The 24,084-nt window shown below is 32.9% G+C and overlaps 1 protein-coding gene and 1 long non-coding RNA gene across 8 annotated transcripts in view; one reads left to right on the top strand and one right to left on the bottom strand.

Moving 5' to 3' along the window:
• The first annotated feature begins 4,953 nt into the window (after window positions 1-4,953).
• LOC143258449 (uncharacterized) overlaps window positions 4,954-24,084 on the top strand; it is a 55,413-nt gene continuing 36,282 nt past the window's right edge. For all 7 annotated transcript variants that reach the window (XM_076517435.1, XM_076517432.1, XM_076517436.1 and 4 more), the window contains exons 1-4: window positions 4,954-5,089; window positions 6,477-6,664; window positions 21,358-21,481; window positions 22,190-22,390. In XM_076517435.1, the coding sequence (XP_076373550.1) occupies window positions 21,465-21,481; window positions 22,190-22,390 (218 nt within the window). In that variant the 5' untranslated portion in view covers window positions 4,954-5,089; window positions 6,477-6,664; window positions 21,358-21,464. The remainder of the gene's footprint in view (window positions 5,090-6,476; window positions 6,665-21,357; window positions 21,482-22,189; window positions 22,391-24,084) is intronic.
• LOC143258450 (uncharacterized) lies at window positions 16,018-19,602 on the bottom strand. Its single transcript, XR_013032285.1, has 2 exons — window positions 18,965-19,602; window positions 16,018-17,791 (listed from the first exon to the last, which is right to left on the bottom strand). It is a non-coding gene; the product is annotated as an uncharacterized LOC143258450 (long non-coding RNA).

Genomic DNA, 24,084 nt, shown 5'->3' with positions numbered 1-24,084 from the left:
TGACGCATTATCCTACTGGAAGTAGCCATTGGAAAACGGCAATGTGTGCATCCCTTTATGACCACAGTCAGAAACAATACTTAGGAACGCTGTGGCATTCATATGATGCTCAATTAGTATTAAGGAGGCTTATGAGTACCAAGATAGCATTTCCCATACCATTATATCACCACTACCAGTATGTACTGTTGACGCAGGCTTGGATGGATCCATGCTATTTACATCAAATTTTGACCATACCATATGCATGTCGCAGCAAAAATTGAGATTCTTCAGGCAAGGCGACGTTCTCCAATGTTCAATCATCCAGTTTTGGTGATTCTGTGCTTGCTGTAGTCTTAACTTCCTGTTTCTTACCTGACAGGAATGAAACCCGGTGTAGTCTTCTGCTGATGTAGCCCATCCACTTCAAAAGTAGACGCGTCGTACATTCAGAGATGCCCTTTTGCATATCGCTGTTGTAAAATGTGGTTATTTGCGTACCTGTGGCCTTCCTGTCAGTTTGAACGAGTCTGGCTATTCTTCTCTGACCTTTATCAATAACAAAATGGTTTTGCCTACAGAACTGCCGCTCACTGAATGTTTTTGCCCCATTCTGTGTTCACTCTCGAGTCTGTAGCGAGCAAAAATCACAGATCAGCAGTTTCTGAGATGCTGGAATCACCACTTCTGGCATCAACAATTATTTCACGCTCAAAGTGGTAAATATATCATGAGTGTTCCCCATTCTAATGTTTGGTCGAAAAACAACTGAACTTCTTGACCATGTCTGCATACTTTATATATATTGAGTTACAGCCGCATGATTCGCTATTTGCGTTAAAGAGCAGGTGTACCTAATAATAATTATGAAATAATGCACTTGAAAATTACAGTGCCTTGGAAAAGCATTTACCATTCAGCCATTTTCCACATATTGTTGTCGACTGAAGTTATTTACAATCACAAAATTTTCAATTGAAACTTTACATTTAGGATCTACACAATCTACTTCAAACCGAGAAAGCTAAAAACAAAAAACGTTGATATTACGTACGTTATTTAGTTTTTTCAAAGAAAATTGGAAATATTTTCAATTGGAGAAATATTCAACTATTTTGCTATAGCACCCTAAATCAGTTCAGGTGCTGTTTGTTTGTTTGTTTTTGAATTTCGCACAAAGCTACACGAGGGCTATCTGTGCTAACCGTCCCTAATTTAGCAGTGTAAGACTAGAGGGAAGGGAGCTAGTCATCACCACCCACCGCCAACTCTTGGACTACTCTTTTACCAACGAATAGTGGGATTGACCGTCACATTATAACGCCCCCTTGGCTGAAAGGGCGAGCATGTTTGGCGCGACGGGGATGCGAACCCGCGACCCTCAGATTACGACGCTTGGCCATGCCGGGCCTCAGTTCAGGCGCAAAAGATTAGTTTCAAAGGTCACAAAATTAATGTAATGGTCTCTGTCTGTGAGGAATAAAAGTGGTTTAACGTGATTTCAAAATTAATGCATCTTTTCAAGCCACAACTCACAGAGTGATGCGACAAACTAATCATGAAACAAAGGGGTTTCCCGAACAAGTCAGGAATAAAGTGGTAATAGAGAAGCACAAATCAGGAGTTTACGATAACTTTTAAAAGTCGCTGATTATCCCTTTGAGTACGATGAACTCCATCATCAAGAAGTTGAATGTGCTTCATACCACCCAGATTAAACAGCCATTTTAAACTATGCAGATGGGCAAACATGAAAGTGGTTAGGGATATCATTGTGAATATAATAGCTATTTTGAAAGATTTGCAAAGTTCCACGTCTGAAGTGGGAGTCAGTGTTCATACATTGATAATATTCCAGTCCCTATACAAAACTAACATGTATGGGCGAATGACAAAAAAGATGTCATTACTGAAAAATAATCATCTTAAATTTCATACAGCGACAAAACACGTAAATGTTACTACAGACACGCAGTAAAAGTTTTTATATTGCAGGTTTTGCCAATATTCAACCTCCTTCACACAGAATAGTGTTTAGTTTTATCGTTAGAATTTTGGATAAAAAGGTGTTCTTGAAAAAAATTATTTTCATTATTTGTATTTTATCAAACATGTGACATTATTGGTATGGGGGGTGAATATATATATTGATCAGGTAACAAAAACTGGCTCATTAAATGAAAGTAACGTATTCTCTCTCATCTTAAAAGTCAACCAACATGTATAAACATTTTATACCTGCTCTCCCTTTATAAAAGTAAAAATGTATATCTTGAAATATAGGCAGATAACTATCAATACATTATTTATTTAAAACCAACACTTTATTACTGATTTGTATTTTACATATAGAAAGTTTCAAGTTAATAGACATGCAAAATTTGGTTGTTAATAACTTTTGCATTGTGATTATCTTACTATGTTGGGTATTAGAAAACCAACGTAAAACATACAAGATTTTCTTTAAAATTGAAAAGTAATAAAATCTTCCTTTTGTTTCCTTGAAGTATAACTTATTACAAAGTTTTAATTGCTACATCTATAACTTGTCTCACGTAGCTCAAAAAATTAAATAAGCCTCATGCAACAACTCAAGCCCAAAATAAATCAATACAAAGGAACACCTTTATATCTGTATTAAAAAATATAATCAAACATCTAAGCACGCCCTCTACGTTCCTACAATCAATTACACAACACCCTTCAATCATGTGGTCAGCTATCAGTCACGTATGTTTTTTTGTTTTTTTTTTGTGAACCTGACAGTGACAGAAGAGGGTCGAAACGGTGTTCGCTCCTCTATATAAAAAATTTCTCTATCCATACCAGTCGTTTTTACGTGTATATCTTTCTCTACAAGTGGGCTTTCTTGTTATTATGGAATGTTATAGATATGCATATACATTATATTATCATTTGGAAATTTTAAGAATCCATAGAAGTATTAATGTCAAAATTTACCTATTAAGTCTTTTATTAACTTTTGACATATCTTAAAATAAATCCCTGGTAGCATAAAGCACATATTAAAAAAGCCCAACACTATTATTTTTGACAGTTAGACTTCTTTTTATTCTGTCTTTCTGTGATAAAAATAGACAGTCTGTTTAAAAAACTACTTTTTATAAGATTCTTCTAGTAAACCAGATTATTGTGGTATTATACTTTATATCCTCTGCTGGTACAGCGGTAAGTCTATGGATTTACAAATTTAAAATCAGTGTTTTGACTACCCTCTGTGGCCTCAGCAGATAGCCCAATGTGACTTTGCTATAATAAAACACACACACATTATACCTAATACAGGATATATTTCAGTCTTACTTTTGTTAAAGGAGAAGGAATGATGTATATATTTTGTTTTGTGCTTTCTTTGGAGATGTTTTAGAGTGACATAAAAGTTCTTTTAGAGAACATGGTCTGTAACTCCAACTGGAGAGTGTGTCACTCCATTTCTGATCTTTTTATGCTATGGAAGTAAAACATTCAATGATGGAATTACAGAAGGCTGAATATATTATATTAAAACAATTTTGAATATTCCACTTACATGAAAACCTCAGCTGATATAAAATCACAATCAAATGGCTCCTTCAGAATTACATTTTGATATTGTTTTGTGTTTGGTAGATAGTGTAGTGTCATTGAAAATTGATCACTTTTTGGAAATATTTGTGATAACCCTTTCCAATACAAAATGTTCTTACATTCATATCTTAAAGATGTGTTCAGAACAGAGACTTTTTATTTCCAAGGATATCCATTTTATTCATGCTGCTGAAAAAAACAATAACAGAGGAATATGGATCAACTTGTTACACCAGGACCACCCCGAAAAATACCTCTAACAAAATATATCCAAGCTACAGTAAGCAATGTGTAACATCCTATAATGTGAAAATCTATGAATATAAAGGTCAGTGGCAGAAGCTGTCTACATACCTCGGACAACAGTACACAACATAATCAAGAAGGATCTCCATCTGGAATCGATACTTCAATTCTTACATTCAACCATCTCAAACCTCAAACAGATACAGAATGAAAGTGTTGTTTGTCTTGTTCTATATACAAACATAATGGGTTTCAAATCACAAGATTAAGTGCCTATGGGTATTTGTGTGATCTGACTGTTGAAATAGTTCCTGGGAATCCATTGTGCTTGTACACCAGTTGGATTGTGGAAACCAAGTAGAAATATGATATTTCCCTCCTATCACAATATTAACGTTTCCTGTTTTATGCTACTTTCTATATGTGAGCTTTTTTATAATGTATGCCACAAACTCTCTGTACCTCTTTTCATCATGCAGATTAATCAATAGGAAACTGCTGCAATCATAAGATGCATGTGACTCCTTCTGTGCACTACTATTGAACCATCATTCTCATTTGGCAGTGCTTAAGTTCAGGTGTCTTTGTTTTATTTCAGTGCTGCTACAGAGTGGTTTACCTTAATTTAACCTACACTTTAAATCATTTATTTTCAAGAATTTTTCAATTTCATATTGAAAGCATTAACTTTGGAATTTATGCTTGATACTAAACAAGCAAGCAAGAGATTTGGTGGCAAAACATTAGTTAATAAATGCTTTCAATATGCTTTCCTCTTCAAGTTCATCTCATTCATCTGATGCCATACTTCAGGTCACAGGTCATTGGAGGATTTATCAGCATTTATTCACAGAGAGATTGTCCATTATACTTGGTTGTTTTTGAAAAAAGCAAATGTTTTCAAGTATTTTCAAGTTGGTCATAAATTTGTATTTATAATTTTTTTGTTTTAATTTATAAAATTTGTGGCTTTAGTTGTGAAGTTTTTATGATTAAGTGATGTGCTGTTAAACAGAAAAGGCTTCAAAGTGTACTGATTCAATTTTCTTCTTATATCAATAAAAATATATACACTTGTACATGTAAATTATGTCGAGTGCCACATATACAGTAACCGTGAACATATAATTTGTTCAGTATACCATATATTAACTTTGCATTTATTGTTTCATGTACAGAAACTTTTGATTACAAAGCTAAGGTGGTTGAAGTTAAAGATGAAAGTTTAGAAAATTCTAGCTCTGATGATGGTGGTGGTGGTATCTTCTTGACTGTAAGTTTGTTTATAAGTGGATGAATTGCTTAAAAACCACCGAAACAATGCTTGAGAATAATTATATAAGTTTGTGGTAACATTGTGCTCTTGAATTTTAATGTCTTGAGGAAACAGGCTGGTTAGTAATGTAGTTATGATTATATTTGTTTCATTAATAAATGTTAATTTGTGGAAAAGATTTAAGTTCTGAAACACAGAATAAATGGCTTTAATGACATTTTTTGTTTTTAATTCTGGAAGTATATATTGATGTTTTTAGCACTGGATATTCAATATAAGTTTTGATAAACAGTAGATGTATACTTTTTATAAACTAATTAGAAACTGCAACTTAAACCCCTGTTATTGTGTGGTGAGGGAGTAAGCAAAATGCATTGTGTTTTGATCAGCCATGTTTTTAATAAAATGTTAGATGCATTTAATGACAGTATACATTATGTAGGCTTATGGATTGCAAGAAAAAGTTGAAATACAAGTTAAGAAGTAAAGCATCTCAGAGATAAACCTGTATCTGGAAATATTAAGTTTTAAGATGTTTAAGTTTTTCTGTGAACCTCTTGCATTAGTGTATTGCTACACTATAGAGCATTATAATGTGATGACCAATTTCACTATTTATTGGTAAAAGAGTAGCCCAATAGCTGGTGGTGAGTGGTGATGAATAGCTACCTTCTCTCTGATCTGACACTGCTAAATTAGGGATGGCTAGCAGAGATAGCCTTTGTGTAGATTTGCACTTGGACAGAAAAAAAAAATGTAAAGTTTATATAGATCATCAAAAGTGTATATATAATATATATAGGCCTGCGATGTTTCTTAATTAATTCAACTTTTTCAAGAACCATTTCAAGTGAAAGTTATGAGGTTCTCTTATTTTACAATTAACTTAGAAGGGAGACAAAACTTGCCACTTTTTGTTAACAACTTGTAAGTTATAGCTATTCTAAAAAATAAAATATTTCATAAGATTTTTTTTTCACTGGATGTTTAAGTAGAACACAAAAAAATGGCTATGGACTTGCATTGAACCACAGATCAGACAGTAAGGAACATTAGGCCTAGACTTACTATTTCATGAAATTAATAGTTAGATTAACTCCTGACTTTGTAGAATTCTTTATTTCTTGTGTCTGTCCAGAATGTCTTTTAAGTCTATCATTTATCAGCTCTACATCTTTTTTGTTTTTTTAGTAATGATTTTAAGAGTTTATTTTAGTGAAAGTGATTATATTTTTCCTGTTTTTTGTTGCACCTTTTTAAAAATAATTTTAAGAAGTAGCATACATAGAATTGTGTGTGCACAACATTATTATAAATATTAAAGTATACAGTATTATTTTTAGTATGTGATTTCAAAGAGTGTTATATATTACCTTTAATCTAGGATGCTCAGTTGGTCCTATCAAACTGTTCTGTCCTGTTACATTGAGGGAGAAGTTTGTTCTATGTCAAGGAGAGTCAGAGTTGAGAGCTACATATCAAGATTTCCTGTATTTTTTTAACTCTAAGGAACAGGAAGACAAGTTTTTGGAAAACCCTGAGGAATATTGCTGGCTAAATGAGGGTCCTAAGGTGAGAAGTGGTTTGTCATTACTCCCATCATTCTTTGAATGTACTTATATTCATGCATGTAATTGTATTTAATTATGATTTTTGAAAATCCTTTAGAAGCAGTTATTTCTCTAAAAAGTATTTAAAACTGATAAAGAATATGATAGAAATTGAAATTGAATACTAGATCTGAAACTTTGATGTTTTTTTTTTTATTTAGTCTACCATGACAGTAGCAATTCTATATGCAAGTAACTGTTAGAGTATTCTTGTTCATAAGAATGCAATGTTCAGAAAAGCTACACATTTCTCTGTATCACACAATTACTTTGCACACACAACCTGGTAAATTCCTTTGCATGCTACAAGTATTGAACGAAGTTGCTGTCTCTACATGTATTTTGGCACTCTATGATATAATAATTATTAGACTACAGTCTTCCATAGTAGTAAGGTTGAAACATCTTCCATGCACAGTAATTCCCATGAGTACAGACTCATTTCTGTCTTCTGCACTGCTTGTCTTTAAAGATGTTTTTTTTTCCCCATAAAATTTATTGGAATTTATGTACTTATTGTTTTAACCTTTTATTGGTATTAATTACGTGGTCTTTTTTTTCTTAATTTTTTTTTTATTATGTGAAAGAACAATATTAAATTTCAAACTTATCAGTTAGAACTTTCATCTAAATTATCTTTGATTTTTATTTAAATAACCTTGTAGTTTTTGGGACACATCTTATTGTCTGTTCCATTATTTAATCCGACATATTGGTTTTGTCCAGTATTCTTCAAGTTCATCAATTGGCCTATGCACAGTTGGCATACCCAGCTCATTTTCTGTCTGACTACATTGGGCAGCTCAGACAAGGTTCCCTCTGCTCTGACGCTTACTGGAGATACAGCCTCTACCCTTCTCTCTATCCTGATCACTCCTCTTATAACTACAGTTGGACATTTTTTATATCAACATCACTGTACTTCAGCTTCATGTGTGATTTGTGTCTGGTTCCTTATCTCAGCTCTGGGACTCAACTCTTGTGTACTACCTTTCCCTGTCTGTGCCATTTGCAGGCCTCCTTGTATACATGTCAGAATCATACTTCTGATTTTGTTCTGTTGACTATGGTTTCTGTCTATACCTTCCTTCTGTTCCTCATCTACTCCAGGTCTTCAACTGGGTGTTTGTTCAGGGTTTGTCTCTTTCAACTGTTGCTCTTTTTTTTAGTCACCCTGTTAAACCCCTCCCTTTCTCCCACTTCTAGAATGCCTTCTTTCCTTTATTTATTTTTCTTCTTTTTTGAGTCATGCCCTGTCCAGTTCTCCCTTTGAACCATCTGCAATGTGTTTCTTATACCATTTCCTTTAAGACTTATTTCCTCCCCTCTCTTGGCAGGTGGTTTATTGTCATTCAGATATTTGTGCCTTTATTGTTTACCACATCCTTTACGATTCTTTTTGTGTTATCTGCTATCTGGATCAATCCTTTTTTCCCAGGTAATTGGCTGCCTTGGAAGGTTGTTAAGCCTCCTCTCTCATTCCTTTATTTCCCTTTTCTTCCATTTGGATCCAAATTGTCTTTGTCCAGTTTGTTATCTGCTATATTCATACTGCATCCTTATGTGGTTTTCATTCCTGTCTCTTTGTTTTATGGAATTCTTCTGTTTCCTGTGAATTTTTTCACCTATTATGCTCACTGGTTGGCTTGGTAAACTTGGACAAATGACATATTTTGACATGTTCATGGACAGTTGCTGTCTGAATCATGTTTTTTTTTAAACATACATTTGTCTTTAGCTCTTTGCAACCTTCATCTTTTGGAGGAGATCATTCAGACTGGTATGTGTACAACTCCCAATATATCTGTCATTCTTTATTTGCACAACATAGCTGTGTATTTCTTAAGTGGGTATTGTCTTCCTCCTGTGGCAGTTCTACACATACTTGTTTACTTTTGCCTGGTGTAAGTCAATATGTTGTTCTTTTTTACTTTAATTAATTGATATACATGATATGTCAGGATCCCACCTGGTAACAGGTGTTGTCTGTTCAGGTATGCAGAATATTATATCTTTGCAATGAATCTATATACTTCTAAAGTGCTCATTATGGAGATGGAATGTTTCTGTAAGACCACCAGCCACTTATTCAGTGGCCCCTTCATCTTTGCAACATGGGATTCTTGCTTTGTGTGAGAAGATGTTGTGCTGTTTTGGAAGTTAACATTTTATAACTCCGAAAATGTATTTCTGGTAGGTACGTATTTCTACTCACCCACTTCCCACTCTTCCTCACCACTGATTTCTGGTGTTTCTTGCTTTATCTGCTAATTCTCAAAAGTGATGATTGTGCTACAGTGTTGGAGGGAGCTACCTTTGCTAGTATAGTGGTGCAGTATAATTGGTGGAGGGTTGTCTCATCTTGCTGCAATGGTACAAAAGACTGGTCAAAATAGCTTTGGGTGAGAGTGCCATTTTAAAACTGTACCCCAGAAACAAAGAAACCAACGTAAACGGTAGAAATTGTAAGAAAACCAATGGAAAGTTAGAAAACAGACATTGATAAGCTAGAATATAAAATAAGAACCTTCCATATTTTTAATTTGTTAAGATATCAATATACTTAGCAAACCAGAGTAACTTCTCTCACTGCTACATTATTTTAAAGCCTTTTGTTTACTCATGCTTAGAACAAACATATTCCAAACTGTTTAAATTTGACAGGTGTTTGTAATTGGCTTAAAGGATAAAGCCAAAGTTTTATTGGAAATGTTGAAGTGTGTTGACTGATTCAATATTAGAGTTTTTAAACTCACATAAAGTGATTTTGTGTAAACAATTAAAGTAACTTGAATGTTTTATGAATTTCTAAAATGTATCTCTAAAGTTGAGTAAAATAATTTGTTTTGCTCCTCGGTTTGAGAGTATAAACAAGACTGAGCAAATATAATGTACAGATGCAAATCAATCAGTTTTGTAACAAATGACATAAAATATATTTTTGCACTTTTATTGCTTTAGACTATTCTCCTTGCAACAACTGTACTGTAAAGCAAGCCAATAAACTTTATTCCACTATGTTCTTGGAATGAGAATTATGATAAATTCTGTGGGAATCTTGGCTTATTGCAGCCACATGTGCATGTTTGGTATCGATGGAGTCGTGTTACAGTGTTATGTAACCATCTAATGGTAGGTGTGGTGATTCATCACCTTATGTTTAGCAGGTTTTTATTTCAGCTGCTAACAGTAAAATGAACACAAAATATAGATGTGAAAAGGTTAGGAGAAGAAACTTTCAGGAGAAGTATCTTGGAACTTTGTGGCTAGTATTCATATTGATTTAATACATACATATTTAATGTAGGTGGAAGAATAAGAAACAAATATGTAGTTTTTTCTGAAAAAGAATATCTGATATATATGAGGTTTTGGAGTTTCTTCAAATGAAACTTTAACTTTTGGATGAAGAAATGTATTTTTAATCTTAAATTGAAAAATCACTCTGTGCTTGGAGCAGTCAGTACTGACTCCTTGTCAACTCTCTAACTCCCTGTATTCCCTAACAAGTTTTTCTGATATGTTAGTTTACAAAAAGACTTGTAATGTTTTATAAAAACTTAAATATTCATGAAGAAAAACCAAACATGTTATAACTTAGAGTATGGAAATTCTAATGGTTACTTTGTAGTCATGTGTTCAGTGTAGTCCACCAAGAATGTAGTAAAAGGACTAATGCTTCCAGTTTTGTGTTCTGTACATTATGTGATAACTAGAATGATAGTCAAAATAACTATTGTTTCCTGTTATAAATTAATGTATCCAGTTTTGTGGACTGTACATTTAATTGTAACTAGCATGATTGTCAAAATAATTGTTGTAGGCTTTTTGTTACATATTCTGACATCCAGTTTTGTGTGTTGTATGTTATGTAATAGCTGGTGTGATGATAGTGGTGACACATCAGAATAGGACACCTTAATGTACAACTTTATATTATACCATGGTATAAAAATGTTTAGCCACTGGTGCCTCTAATATAATATTTATTTACCATAAATAAAATCACATGATTAATTGAAACATAATGCAAAGACAAGTTTATGGTAATGCTTCCAAATTATACAGTTATGAGTTTATATGTTGTACAAATCCAAGTGATAGCAAGTAATTTTAGGAAATAGGATTATTATTATTATTTTTCTCTTTGGTGGGAATTAACTTTCAAACTGTCTTTATTCTTAGACAAAACACTTCAATATTTTAATACAATATCATGATAAATCATGTTTCATTTTTAGAGATTAGAAGTCCTGAAAGGCTAAGTAAAAAGTAAGCTTGTTTACGATATTATACATTACCTTTTCTCACATAAATAGCTATTCTCATTCAGTGCTGCCCTCTATATGCATGGTACAAGCCTTGAAGCTCCTATCCATTTAGAATTGACTGATTTCAGTATGTCTTTTGTGCAAATCATCATGCGATAACTCTCCACCGATAAGTGTGTGACATAATCTCTTGATGCACGTGTATTCATCTATCCAATTTTACTGAACTATCACTTATCATTTAACAGTACTCATGTCAAGACACTTTTTTAGTGATCTTCATACTGTACAAGTTTGTGAGTTTAATTAGTTTAACTTCTGAAATGGAATTTCTACATTGTCAACTATGAAAATATAAAAAAATAAATAAAATTATCAGTTAATTTCCCAGTCTTTTTTTCTCACTTTAGATCATTTTTCTCTTCCAAACATTTGTTTAATTTTATATTTCTAATATGAAATCTAGGGTTCACATTATCACTTTGGGTATCATACTTCCTACTAGCACAGTTTCACAGACTGCAAATTATTAAGACATGTTGCTGATTTATCTGCTGTTAGATAGTATTAGATTGATCATTACACAGGTGAACCTTCTCCTGAACAAGCAGAACGTGTTTGAGCTGATGAGGATTTTGATAGCTTTTTTCTATCACCATATTTTTCGATTTTTCCTATGCCCCTCTTGTGGGATCAGCTTGGTCTATTATTGGCAATTTTAGACATGATTTCTGAGGTATGTGATGTTTTGTCCATTTCCGTGATTTCTTATCATTCCTGTCATTTATTGTATGATACTTCTTCCACTCAGTACTTTATTCCCCCTCCTCAGATATTAGAGTTCACTCTTAGCATTTCATAGGCTACTGGTCAGTTTGCATTAGCTTACCATCAGGCTGATTGTTTGTTTCTCAGCTCTCAGCAGTTGAGGTTGATTTTAGTCATGTGGAGGGGCAGTCCCTGATTTTCCCATTGGTTTATCCTCTGCATAGTTTTTGTACCTTCATCTTACCCTAACATCCCTTCTGCAGTATTTATCTATTATCTATCTCTTTTCTGAGGCAAACTACAGAGATCCTGAGGTATTTTCTTCAAGAGCCTTTCCCTGACTATATCCACATTTGTTGTCTTTGACTCTCATTTTTCCCATGTGGTTTCTCTTTTGTTGTAATTTCTTTGGTAGAGATACAGCCTGGTCCTTTTTCTTAGGAATTTATGTATGGTAACTGTTTGTTGGTGGTGTGTTTATGGTGATGTACCTGACACTTTGGAATCATATGTGGAGTCAGTGCACCAGTACTCTACCTTTTTCTCTTTAGCTACACTTTGTCAGAGTTGAGATAACTCAACAGGCCATCTGACCTGTCTGTCATCTTTCTTCAGGCTGTTTGTCTTTTCAAGAAAATTGGAAACTGAGATATGTTTGTACTGCCTCAAACATTTACTGGTTCTACCCCACTTTACCATGGAGTTGTTTCTCACCTTCAGAGGAGCTATTTCTCCAGGTTTGTGGATGAACCAAGATGGATGTTGTGAATGCTTACATGCATATTTTGATATTTTGTCTGTCTCAATGTTGTCTTTGGTTTGTTCCTCAAGGGGTAGTTTATGGGTTTTGCACACTGCCCTTAGGGCTTGTTTGGCACTATATGTTTGTTATTGGGTGGTCAAAACATTTGTCTGTTACATATATGTTCAAGGTTTGTTATTCTTTCATTGTAAGGTCAACTGGCTACTATTAGCTCATTCCAAAAGGAATCCACTCATTACACTTGTTGGCTGCTCCTGGAGATGTCTTATATGGGCTGGTTAATCAAATTGAAGAATGCTGCCTTTGTGCCTACCAAATATGTTCTCTATTTGGGTGCATTTTCCCAACACCCATCTCTGTTGGGTCCAACCTTTTCCTCTTTGACTTCATAGAGTGATGCTTTCAAGTTCTCAGTGCCTTTATTGCTCCCTCTATTACAGTTTGTGAGGTTCTATCACTTTTGAAGATGTGGTCTTCCATGGCAGCTCTTACCCCTTAGATTTTACACATATGCAGTCTCTTCACAACTAGTGAAATTTTACATAAGATCCTCCTGTATCTCTTCTTTCTTCCTTTGCTGCAACCTGCATTGGTGATTGGACAAAACTCGTACATTGGTGGATGTCCTGCTTTCTCCTCCTCATTCAGGTTTACACGTTTTTATGCACATGTTCCTTCATAGCTAGGGGGCATAGGTTGATCAACAGGACACCTTAGATCATTGATATGTGGTTGAGTTGTCTCATTATATAAAACTACTGGAGCTTCTGGCTGTATATTGTGTGTTGGTTAATTTTCTTCATCTAGCCAGGAATCATCTGGTAATGATCTATTCTGACAGTTCTACAATTCCTTTTTTTTCATATTTTGAATCTTTTTTTTGGGGGGTGGGGGCATGCTTGATGTTCATATCATTCCATGTCATATTCTGATGTTTTCAATCTTATTGTGGATTGGCTTTCCCTTCCAGAAAAAGTCTATTTGACTGAATGGTCTCTTAATCCTACTGTTTTCCGGTTACCTTTTGCCTTCGTTGGGGAACATCTCATGTTGGTGCAGTTACCATGTTCTTGAACATAAAATTACCTAAGTTTTGGTCTTCAGTTACTTATCCTCTTACTCTGGCTTTAGATGCTTTCAGTCAGGATTGAACCAGAAAATATTGGTATGCCTATTTTCCTTCTTCACATGGTGATTTGATCATCTATGCCAGCCACTTTGTGTCAGATCCTTCTGATTACTTCTTACTGGCTGGCTCTACCATGGTTTTCATGATTACTCCAGCTCCATATCACTCCTCTGTTACCTCTTTCTCTTACTTCATTCATTCATCACTCTCAGTCACTTATCTTCCATATTCATGTCTGGTTTTTATCCAGTCCTCTTCTTTTCTAGCTAGGTCCATTCATCCTTCCTCCAGGGAGTTTATCAATGTAAATCAAACATTTACTGTCATTGGTCTTTGGATCATGGGTTTCCACCTGCTTGACTTGCTGTTTCTAATATTAAAAATTTAGTCGTTTTTTTTTTTTTATTAGAGGTCCTGTGTCTTCTGAATCAGGATTTATCAGGCTACCTAATCTCAGAATTTTTGTTTTTCCCAGTACCGTAGAATGTTTACCTTTCCTACTCTTTCCACACTGATGTGTTTCTTACAGCTTTTTTTTCCACCTCAGTGGACTGTCTTTCCAGTAGATGAGTTCTTTCCATGGTATCCATTTGCACCTCATTATTTTTTGGCATTCTCTTATCATGATTTTTTTTTCTTCCACTCTCACTAGTAGTGTTTGTCTTACTTTGCTTAGCTTATTCTTTTCTGTTGTCTTCTTCCTGTACTTTGTTCCAAGTGTCTTCTTGATTTTTCATTGGCATTTCATATTTGTCTTTTAGAAGAAATTTTTCAGTTAGGTGTGTGGACTACTACTTGTATGTTCATCTCTTATTACTTGCATCAGATTGCAGTATTTTCACCTTTGGGTTAACGTCTTCTGCCTGTAACTATTCTTCAGACTTCATTGCTAACATTGTTATCATGTGCCTCACTCATGGGTGAGTGGGGCTATGAGATATTCTCCAGTTTCATGAACTTGAAGTGAAGACGGTATGATCCTCTTTCCTACTCCTGTCATATGGCTGGATTTTGAATAGCAGTGGACTTGCTGCCAGTATGATCTTCTTTCCTATCCCCATATGGATGTTGGTTACTAGTGGCTGGGGTTTTGGATTGCACAGCGAATCTGTGTGATTGGAACTGAAGGGTCTAGAAAACAAGACCATTGTAAAAGAATTTCAAAAAACCTTGTAACTTTGTATGTTAACTTTATTGAATTCTTGTAGGTCACTTTTCCTTGTAATTGTTTTCAATTTGTTGTACAAATCTTCCTATCAGCTTCTTACCTATAAATGTTTCATATTTAAACATTGTCAGAGTTTGTTGCTTTGAATTAGAAATAGGAACTGTTATGTTTATTTTTAATTGATGTGGAACTACTTATACAAGATATGACATTAAATCTCAAGAATTTTGTCCCACATTTGAACCAAGTTTGTTGTGGAAATTATCCCACTTAAAATTAGAAGATCTCTAATCAAACATAGGGTTCATATGTATAATATACTTGATGCACTTGTATTTTGATTCAGTTTAATTCTCATTTTCTTGATAGATAGGCTTTCTTTGTTGTGGGGTTGTTTTTCATTGTTCCTATTGTGCTGAGGTTGCATTTTTCCTGTATACTTTCAAGACATGAGATGTGATTGAACTAGTAAGGTTTTTGGTATCAATGTGTTATTTTATGTATTTTTAAGGTGATGGTCACTGACTAAGTTTTTTGCAGACAAATTGCTAATCATAAATAATCATTAAGCTTTTCATTGTATCAACCTTGCCATTGAAAATAAAATACTTTTTATCCTCATAGTTATTTTAAATAAAATCTAAAGTTTTGTTTGTAGGAAGACCTTTTTAACTAGTGGTATTACATATAATCTGGTATTTTAGTTTGCACATACTTTTGAAGGTGTTAGCATTTTGTCACAAGTTTCACTTTATGGCTATGGCAGGGAAAGAAATTTTTATCACTTTTTTGTGTTTAAATTATTCTAAAAACAAGCCTGCATACTGGAAACTGAAATGGGCTGTGTAATCAAATAATTGTGATCAAGCTTTATTAGTATTTTAGCAGGGTAGATCTGTTAGGATTTATATATAATCCTGAGAGCCTTGGACATGGGATAAGTTTCAGTGCAAAGAGTTTTGCCCTTGTTTACTAACAAGGTATCTAGAAATGACAAACGGGAGTTTTATTCCATTTTAACGGTAAATGATTTATGTTTTTAAGCTTGCTGTTTAGGCATTTTAATTTAGGAAGATATTCATTTTTAATCTAAATTGTACCTACATACACTATCAGTATGGTCTTGCAAACATATTGTTGTTTCATTTATACATTCACAGATGTTTAATATTGTCTTTTCACATGCAGAACACACAATATTCATAATTCTCTAGGTAGTTTTTATAACTTTTATTTTCTTATAAAATGTCACAAATTTCAGGAGGCTGTAAAGAAAGTCACAAGTAGGACTGTTCATTGCCAGGCACGTTTCTTAGGGATGTGTGTAAACTAATTAATAACCTAATGTATACTGCAACGACCCCTACAAATCCCGTACCTCTCGTCCCTAAAACTTGTGCCCACAATGTTCAGTTGCAAACTCCCTTTTTTGACCTGAAGATTGAAATGTTGGTCCCTACTTTATTTTATTAAAAGTTATAGTATCCATACCTGCTGTTTTGAGATATGTTTGTATGCTGTAATATTAATGCTCATATTCTAGCCAGTGATACATTTGTAGTACTAGGCTGTTGGTGCTATAAAAAAAATCACCCTTACCAGAAGCCTGTTTTTGTACATTATTTTAACCTATTAGGCTGAGAGAAAAATTCTATATAATTTTTGAAAAAATGTCTTTTATTGCAGAGTTATAAGCTATTGAACTGTCACTAATATTACTATCAACTTGTGGTTAACACAATTTGTGAATCCTTGAACTCCAGTCTAATTTATGAGATGAAAGAAATTTTTTGAGATGCCATTGGAAAATCTTATTGTAATGCTTTATCAAGATATGTACCTTATGAAAGTGCTTAATAAATTCTTTGTTTTTTCAAAATGAAATTTGTGTTTCAGTCAACAATTGAGTTTTTTTTTTACTTTTTGAAGGGTTTATTTCCTCCTGCTTTTTATTGTAACTTAATTTCAGGTATTAAACCATCACAATAATATGTGGAAACATTGCAGCATTTTGTAACTTTACAGTTCTTTTCATAATCTATAGCAGTGGTTCCCAACCTTTATGCCCCACACCCCTAAAAAATTTTAATGTTTTGCACCCTCACAGTAATTATTTATTTAAGAATAAAGGTGAAGGTGGCCAAAACAGATTTTTATAATTAGTTTTTAATGATATATAAACAAAAACGAAACATTTGAAAAAGAAAAAATATTACAACAAACTAAAAGTTGCATAAACCCTACATGGCCAACAAAAAAATAAATTTTCATCCATGCATGAAATGAAATTTCTTTGAATTTAAAATGTGCAAATGTTCATAAGCCAATTTAAATTTAATGACTTTTGTTTCTGTTTATTTCTTATGAATTTTTCAAAGCGTGGCACTTTGTTGCCTGTGCACACAAGCGATTTCTAGATTTTGTCTTGATTGACAAAAGGGCACTAAATCCATACTTGCATAAGTATGTCGTCGAGAATGGGATGATCACATTTAGTACTTTTTCACAAAGTCTTGGAAACATGTTCATTGCCGAACACCAATATTGTTCCAAAGTTTTACTTTCAAACTGCATTTCAAGAACTCGATTTGTGTGCAGTTCAATAAGATCTTCCTTCAGTTCTTCATCATATGACATATCCAAATTGAAGAGTATGGATTCATAATCCATTCTTCACAAGTTTCCAGTTCTCCTCCAAAATATCCAAATGACTGATAGTATTTCCAAATGATCCACAATTTCTTCACATACACACATGGAATTAGAGGATCATCCTCACCTACCATTTCTTTGAGTGATGGAAAATTTGAAAGGTTCCCTCTTAACTCATTGACACCAAAGATGTAACTTTTCTTTGAAAGCATTCAACTTTTTGCAGCATTTCAATATGTTTATGCTTTTCCCTTGAAGAGATACACTCAGGTCATTCATACGAGTGAAAATATCACTCAAATAGGCTAGCATTTGGTTGAGTTCTTGTGATTCTATTTCTGTAACAAGAAAAATAAGAAATAAAAATCAAACATAATTTTGAATATATAGGACAGTACCCTTAAAAAAAACTGAAATGTTATCTCGCACCCTGGTTGGGAACCACTGTTCTATAGTAAATGTGCACAAAACTTTCATTGATTGCTTGGTACTTATGTAGTCAACAGTTTTGTCAATAGCATTTTTTTGGTGGGCTGAAAACAGTGGCTTGTTTTAATTGGCTGAAAATAAAAAGCTGGAATAAGTTTAAAATAAAAAAGAAAAACTAATGAAAAACTGTAACCCTGTCTGACAGTGTCAATGTTAGACAACCTGTTAGGATATACATTCTGATGGGCAGCTGGATTTAACACTGAATTCATCATGTGTAGCTTTGCATAAATAAAAAAATCAACAAGTAACTTCTAAAGTTTGTGAATGATAGTTTTTATAGATTTGTATTTTAGTTAAATTTATTGATGATTAAGTGAATATGTCACTGAATTCATCATGATTCAATAATATACCTTTATGTTTTGTATTTAAATTAAATTGTCTGATGTTCAAGTATTTTTCTCATCCAATTTATTATGATACTATTGTTACATTTGATATTTACATGTAAAAAAAAAAAAGTTCTCGTGTACTTTTTTCATAAATTCTATTGAAATAATCTTGATCACTTTATTAATCTTTGCTTCATCAGGGAATTTATGATAACTAAGTTTCAGTTGCATATTTTGTTTGACAGTTGTAAGAACTATATAATGTCCATTTTAGATGGAATAAAATTGGGAATTTTTTTGTAATATTATATAAAATGTAATAATGTTATAAAAATATTTCTTAGATTGCATGAAAGTTTTTTAACTTTATCACTCAAATTATATTAGTGACTAATCAGTTGCACACAGATAAATATTTTATTAAAATTTGAAACAGAATTTGTTTCGTTGAAACTAAGAACAAAGCTACACAATGAACTATCTGTGCTATACTCACCACATGTATCAAAACTCAGTTTTTAGTGTTTTAAGTCTGCAGCCACTGATGTGCCATAACTTAATTCCACAACTTAGCTTAAAATGAAGTAAAATAGATGTAAGAGTTACCCTATTAATGTTAGTAAAACAATAAACAAAATAACTAAAGTAAAATAAAACCATGCTTCTCCTTGTTTCACGTGATATTACATGATATGTTTGGAGGATGATTAGCTGCTAGGTTGTCTCTTCAAGAGCTGTAACTATATGGATCCCAAATATCAGTGATGTCGAGAAACCCACTTGTTGAGAAATTTATATGCAAAAACGGCTCGTTTGGGTTGAGAAAATATTTTACATAGAAGAGCGAACAACGTTTCGACCTTCTTCGGTCATCGTCAGGTTCACAAAGAAAGAGGTAACTGACCGGAAGCTGACCACATGTTTGAAAGGGGTTGTGTAACTGTGTGTCGAAATGTAGAGGGCGGTATTAGATGTTTGAATATATAATTTTATTTATATTAATATAGGTATAAAGGCGTTCCTTTATATTGGTTTATTTTGGGTTTAAGTTGTTGTATAAGTAAGGCTTCTTTAATTTTGCGTTTGTTTATGTTTGTTTCTTTATTTAGTATTTGAGTGTTTTCTATGGTTATGTTGTGTTTATTTGACTTGCAGTGTTCGAAAACGTGTGAAGGTGACTTTTTATGTTCTTTGAATCTGGTTTCCATTTTTCTACTTGTTTCTCCAATATAGAAGTCGTTGCAGTTATCACATTGTATTTTATAAATAATGTTGGTGTGGTGTTTGTCAGTGTAGTTTTTACATAGTATAGACCTTAGTTTTGTGCCGGGTTTTTGAATAAATTTGGTATTAACTGGAATGTCATATTTTGTTACTAATTTTGCCAAATGTTGGTTATTTGTTTGCTGATGTCAGGAATATATGGTATACAGCAGTATATGGTTTCGTGGTTTTTTGATTCGTGAGCTGTATTTACTTTAGTTGGTTGATTTTGCTTTCTGTCTGGGTGTGTGCGTATAATGTTTTCTACGGTTTGTGGAGGAAACTTATTGATGTTGATGAAGTATTGTTTTATTTTGTCTAATTCATCGTTAATTTTATCTGGTGAGCATAGTTTTATGGCTGTGTTTATTTGGTTTCTTAGTATATTGAGTTTTTGTTTTTCATGTGCTGAGTCTCAAGGAATGTATAATCCAGTATGGGTGATTTTTCGGTGTATTTCTGTTTTGAATTGTGTATCGGTTCTTGTAATTTTGAGGTTAAGAAATGATATTTGATTGCTTGCTTCTTAGTCACGTGTGAAGTTGATGTTGGGATGTATAGAGTTAATGTGATTGAAAAAATTAAGTATGTGTTCTGTAGATTTGAATCCCGCAACCGTGTCATCTACATATCTGTACCAGTATAGTGGTGGATGTAATGCTGTGTTAATTGCTTGTGTTTCAACTTGTGTCATAAAAATATTGGCTAGAACTGGTGATACTGGGTTGCCCATGCTTAGGCCATTTGTTTGTATATAGTTTTGGTTGTTGAACATGAAGTTTGTCTTTATCGTGGTGAATTCTATGAGGGTTGCTAACTGGTTACTGGGAATTTCTATAGTTGGGTTAGGGTCTCGGATATATAGTTCTAAGGCTATCTTGCAGGCTTCAGTGGTTGGAACTTCTGTAAAGAGGGATATGACATCGAAACTGGCCATTAAGGCTTTATGATTAAGTTGATTTAGATTAGACTTGAAATTAAAAGAGTCTTTGATGAATGAGCTGGCTGATGTTACATATTTGGAGAATGCCCATGCTATGTATTTACCAAGATTGTAATTAAACGATTCATATGTGGACATTATTGGTCGTAAATGGACAATCTGGTTTATGAGGTTTGGGGATGCCGTATATTTGCGGTGTGCGTGAGTCGGTTTTACGTAGGTAGGAATAAAGTGTTTGTGAAATTGTGTTGGCTTTTTTCATTTGTAGTAGTAATTTGTTCAGTTGTGTCTCGTGTGTCTTTGTTGGATTTGTGTTTATTTGTTTAAATTTGTTCGTGTCTGATAGGATGTTATTCATTTTTTGGATGTATTCATTCGTGTTCATTATGACTATAGCGTTACCTTTATCTGCTTTTAGAATTTTATGTTTTTGTCTTGTTTTAGGTTTTTAATGGAATTAATGTCTCTTTTTGTAAGGTTGTTTTTTAGTTTTCTGTTTTGTGAAATTATGTTGATGGTTTTGTGAGAAAATTCTTTGAAAAAATCGTTTAAGATGTTGTTTTTAGGTGTTTCTGGAGAATATAAATTTGTAAGTGTTAGTTTTGTACATCTTATAAATGATTGTATATGAGCTTGGCCAGAATATCATTAAGTGAGGTTCTGGACATAAAACAGATTTAGAGTCCCCCACTGGTACTGCATAAGTCTACTGATTTACAATGTTAAAATCAGGGGTTCAATTCCCCTCTGTGGACACAGCAGATAGACTGATGTGGCTTTGCTATAGGAAAACACACACACACAGATTTATAGAATTTTAAATAATTGTTTAGGAAATAATACTACTGAAAAATCTTACTTTACTTTTGGCCAGACTTTGGAAGATAACCTGAATGGTAGTATAGAAGATGTTCAACAATTCTCAAAGGAGCTGATGTTAGTCGTCCTTATAGCACCCTACAGATTGTGAAAAAATAGTGGATGAATGAGCGTTTTAAGTAAGTATAAACTGTTGTTTGTTTTGCAGTTTCATAATTTCAATATTATATGTTACTTATATTTTTGAGTGCATAACAAATCATCTTTTCGTGGATGCGTTTACGTTAAAACTAACTTGGTTAAAGAAACTTGGAAACCATATTTTTCATCTTTTACCATTTTCATAGCTTCTTTAGAATTTCTGTGGGAATTAAACTGCTGTTACTGTTCATGTTTAAAGTTTTTCAGTTTGAAAATGCTTTGGGTATGAAAAAATTGTTTTCAAACTTGAAATAAGGTTTTTGTACAAATTATTTTATCTTGTATATAAAGTAACACATTCATATACACAAAATAAAACTCAAACTTTTGCAAATTGATAAGAAGGAAAGATTTATTTACATGTAAGGAAGAATAGGATTGAAGTCTCGTGCACATTCCTTTAGTTGTAATTCAGCATATTTGAGGTTATCATTCACGTAGCTGTATGAAGCTTCTGTCTGTAAAGTGATAGGCCAATGAAAATTATTTAAACTTATAATGATAAAATCCAAGGTTTGGTTGTGCAGCTTTGTATAAATAAAAAAATCAACAAGTATCTTCTAAAGTTTGTGAATGATAGGTTTTTATAGATTTGGATTGAGAACAAAGTCCCCAAGTTTTGTTTCATAAAATTTTATTTTATAATGTCTGATATTTATTTTCTCATTATCTTTGGGCTCATTCAGGACCCAAGGTTTTGTTCTACAATCCTTTCCTAATGACATCAGTGAAGTGGAGTACATGTTTCAAGAAGCCTGGTATCCAGACTTGATCTTGTATCTGAAAACTGATTTAAAACTTATTGCTAGACAGAGACTGCCAAATCGTCTTGAAGAATGGAAAAATAGAAGAGATAAAAAAAAAGTGAACAGGATCAAGAAAGAAAGGTTACAAAACATTCTTGTTTCTCTTCACAGCTCACTTAGATAATATTAGTTTATTCTTTCAGGGTGTGTGATAAACTATAGAATATTTACAAAATATACATAGACAGGATAGGATTAAATACATGATATTTCAGCTCATTGGAGTTTTGAACTGATGAAGAACTTTTATATTTTAAAAAGCCGCTTGATAAATGTTCACTATTGCTCATCACTAAAAATTTAACTGTATAATTTTTTATAAAAGAAATAAGAAAAGAGTATTTTAATAGTATTTCTGGTTTCATTAGGACACAACCTGTTGATCTTTATGCTGATGTTATAATACATAGTTTCTCAGGTCATTCTTTTAATGGATCTTTATAATGTCTCATCTTTTTTGAAGTTACAGAAATAAAAATAATCCTTACCTTTTTATCCTTTTCTTTTTAAATGCCTCTATAATCACTCTGGTAAAAGAGGTTGTAGTTTGCTTTTATCAATTAAATTTTTTCTTTGTTTGTGATGGTAACATTTTTTTTTACTTTATACCTTCTTTCATTATTATCTTTGCTGGCCTAAAGCAGCAAATTCTTTGAGTCTTGTAAACTGTCATTAGGTATTTATTTATCTACTGATCTGAATCATCTGTTATGGTTTTAAAGTCTGTAAAATGTAATGAGACAGAAGCTAATCATTCCTAGACCTACAATCTTTGTCCACCACTGGTTTCTAGCAAAGAAATACATCATTTACATTTTAATTATATTTTGTTGTACACTTCTGCCAGCTGGACTTTCTCCCCAATACTAGAACTCATTGGACCACATGCAGGTTTGTTTAAAGTATTATTAATAGCAGATTTTTTATACAAGAACTGAATTGGATAACTTAATTTCCAGCTAAAATAATTGGTTGTGTTATTTGGGTGATTTGTAATAATTTACGGTTTAAAACACAACTTCTGGTTAATGTCTTGGAGCAAACTCATTAACTCTCATATTTCTTATGTCACTGGTTTTGTTTAAGTTTCTGAAATCTAATTATTAGGCTCATTTTAGTGAATTGAAAACAAGATGCTATTAATTATCTCATGTTTTTATAAGTTGTGATTATGACTATACAGTTTATTTTAAAAGAATCCTGATAAAATAATACTTTTATATATTGTAAGTGCTCAACTTCTTATAGAGAATTATAAGTTATATAAGGTAACCCCCAAAATATTAATTTTTCATGTTATTTATATTCAGACATAACATTTCTATCAGAAAGAGCTAAAAAGTATGAATAGATATATGAAATAAAAAATAAAACTTACTGAAATGTTTATTTCACATGTTTTATTCTAAAGTAGTATGTATAATTTGATGACCCTCTGTGTGTTATCCAGTGCATGGTTATGTGGGGAAGAAAAAAAGTCAAACTGTGTATCTGCTACTGGTTTATTATGTTTTTTATAATGTTGAACCAGTATTTTATGAACAATATATAGCATTGCTCGTAGATGGTGATTAAAATGAGAGCTCATTATTTAAAATGATGTATCTTATTTTTATGGAACAGAGTTTTGTCATTTGTTCATTTAAAACTATAAATTTTATTCAGGAAAGTTTTAATATGGTATTCAGTGTTTCAAAACCATGCTATACCACATTAATTCATACCAGAATTACTTTTCTCACATTGATTTTATTTTTCTTCTTTTTCACTCTGAA

The sequence above is a fragment of the Tachypleus tridentatus genome, chromosome 8, assembly GCF_004210375.1.
Source record: "Tachypleus tridentatus isolate NWPU-2018 chromosome 8, ASM421037v1, whole genome shotgun sequence".
NCBI lineage: Eukaryota > Metazoa > Arthropoda > Merostomata > Xiphosura > Limulidae > Tachypleus > Tachypleus tridentatus.
Note: the sequence above shows the minus strand (reverse complement) of the source record. Positions and strands in the feature narration are given on the sequence as shown.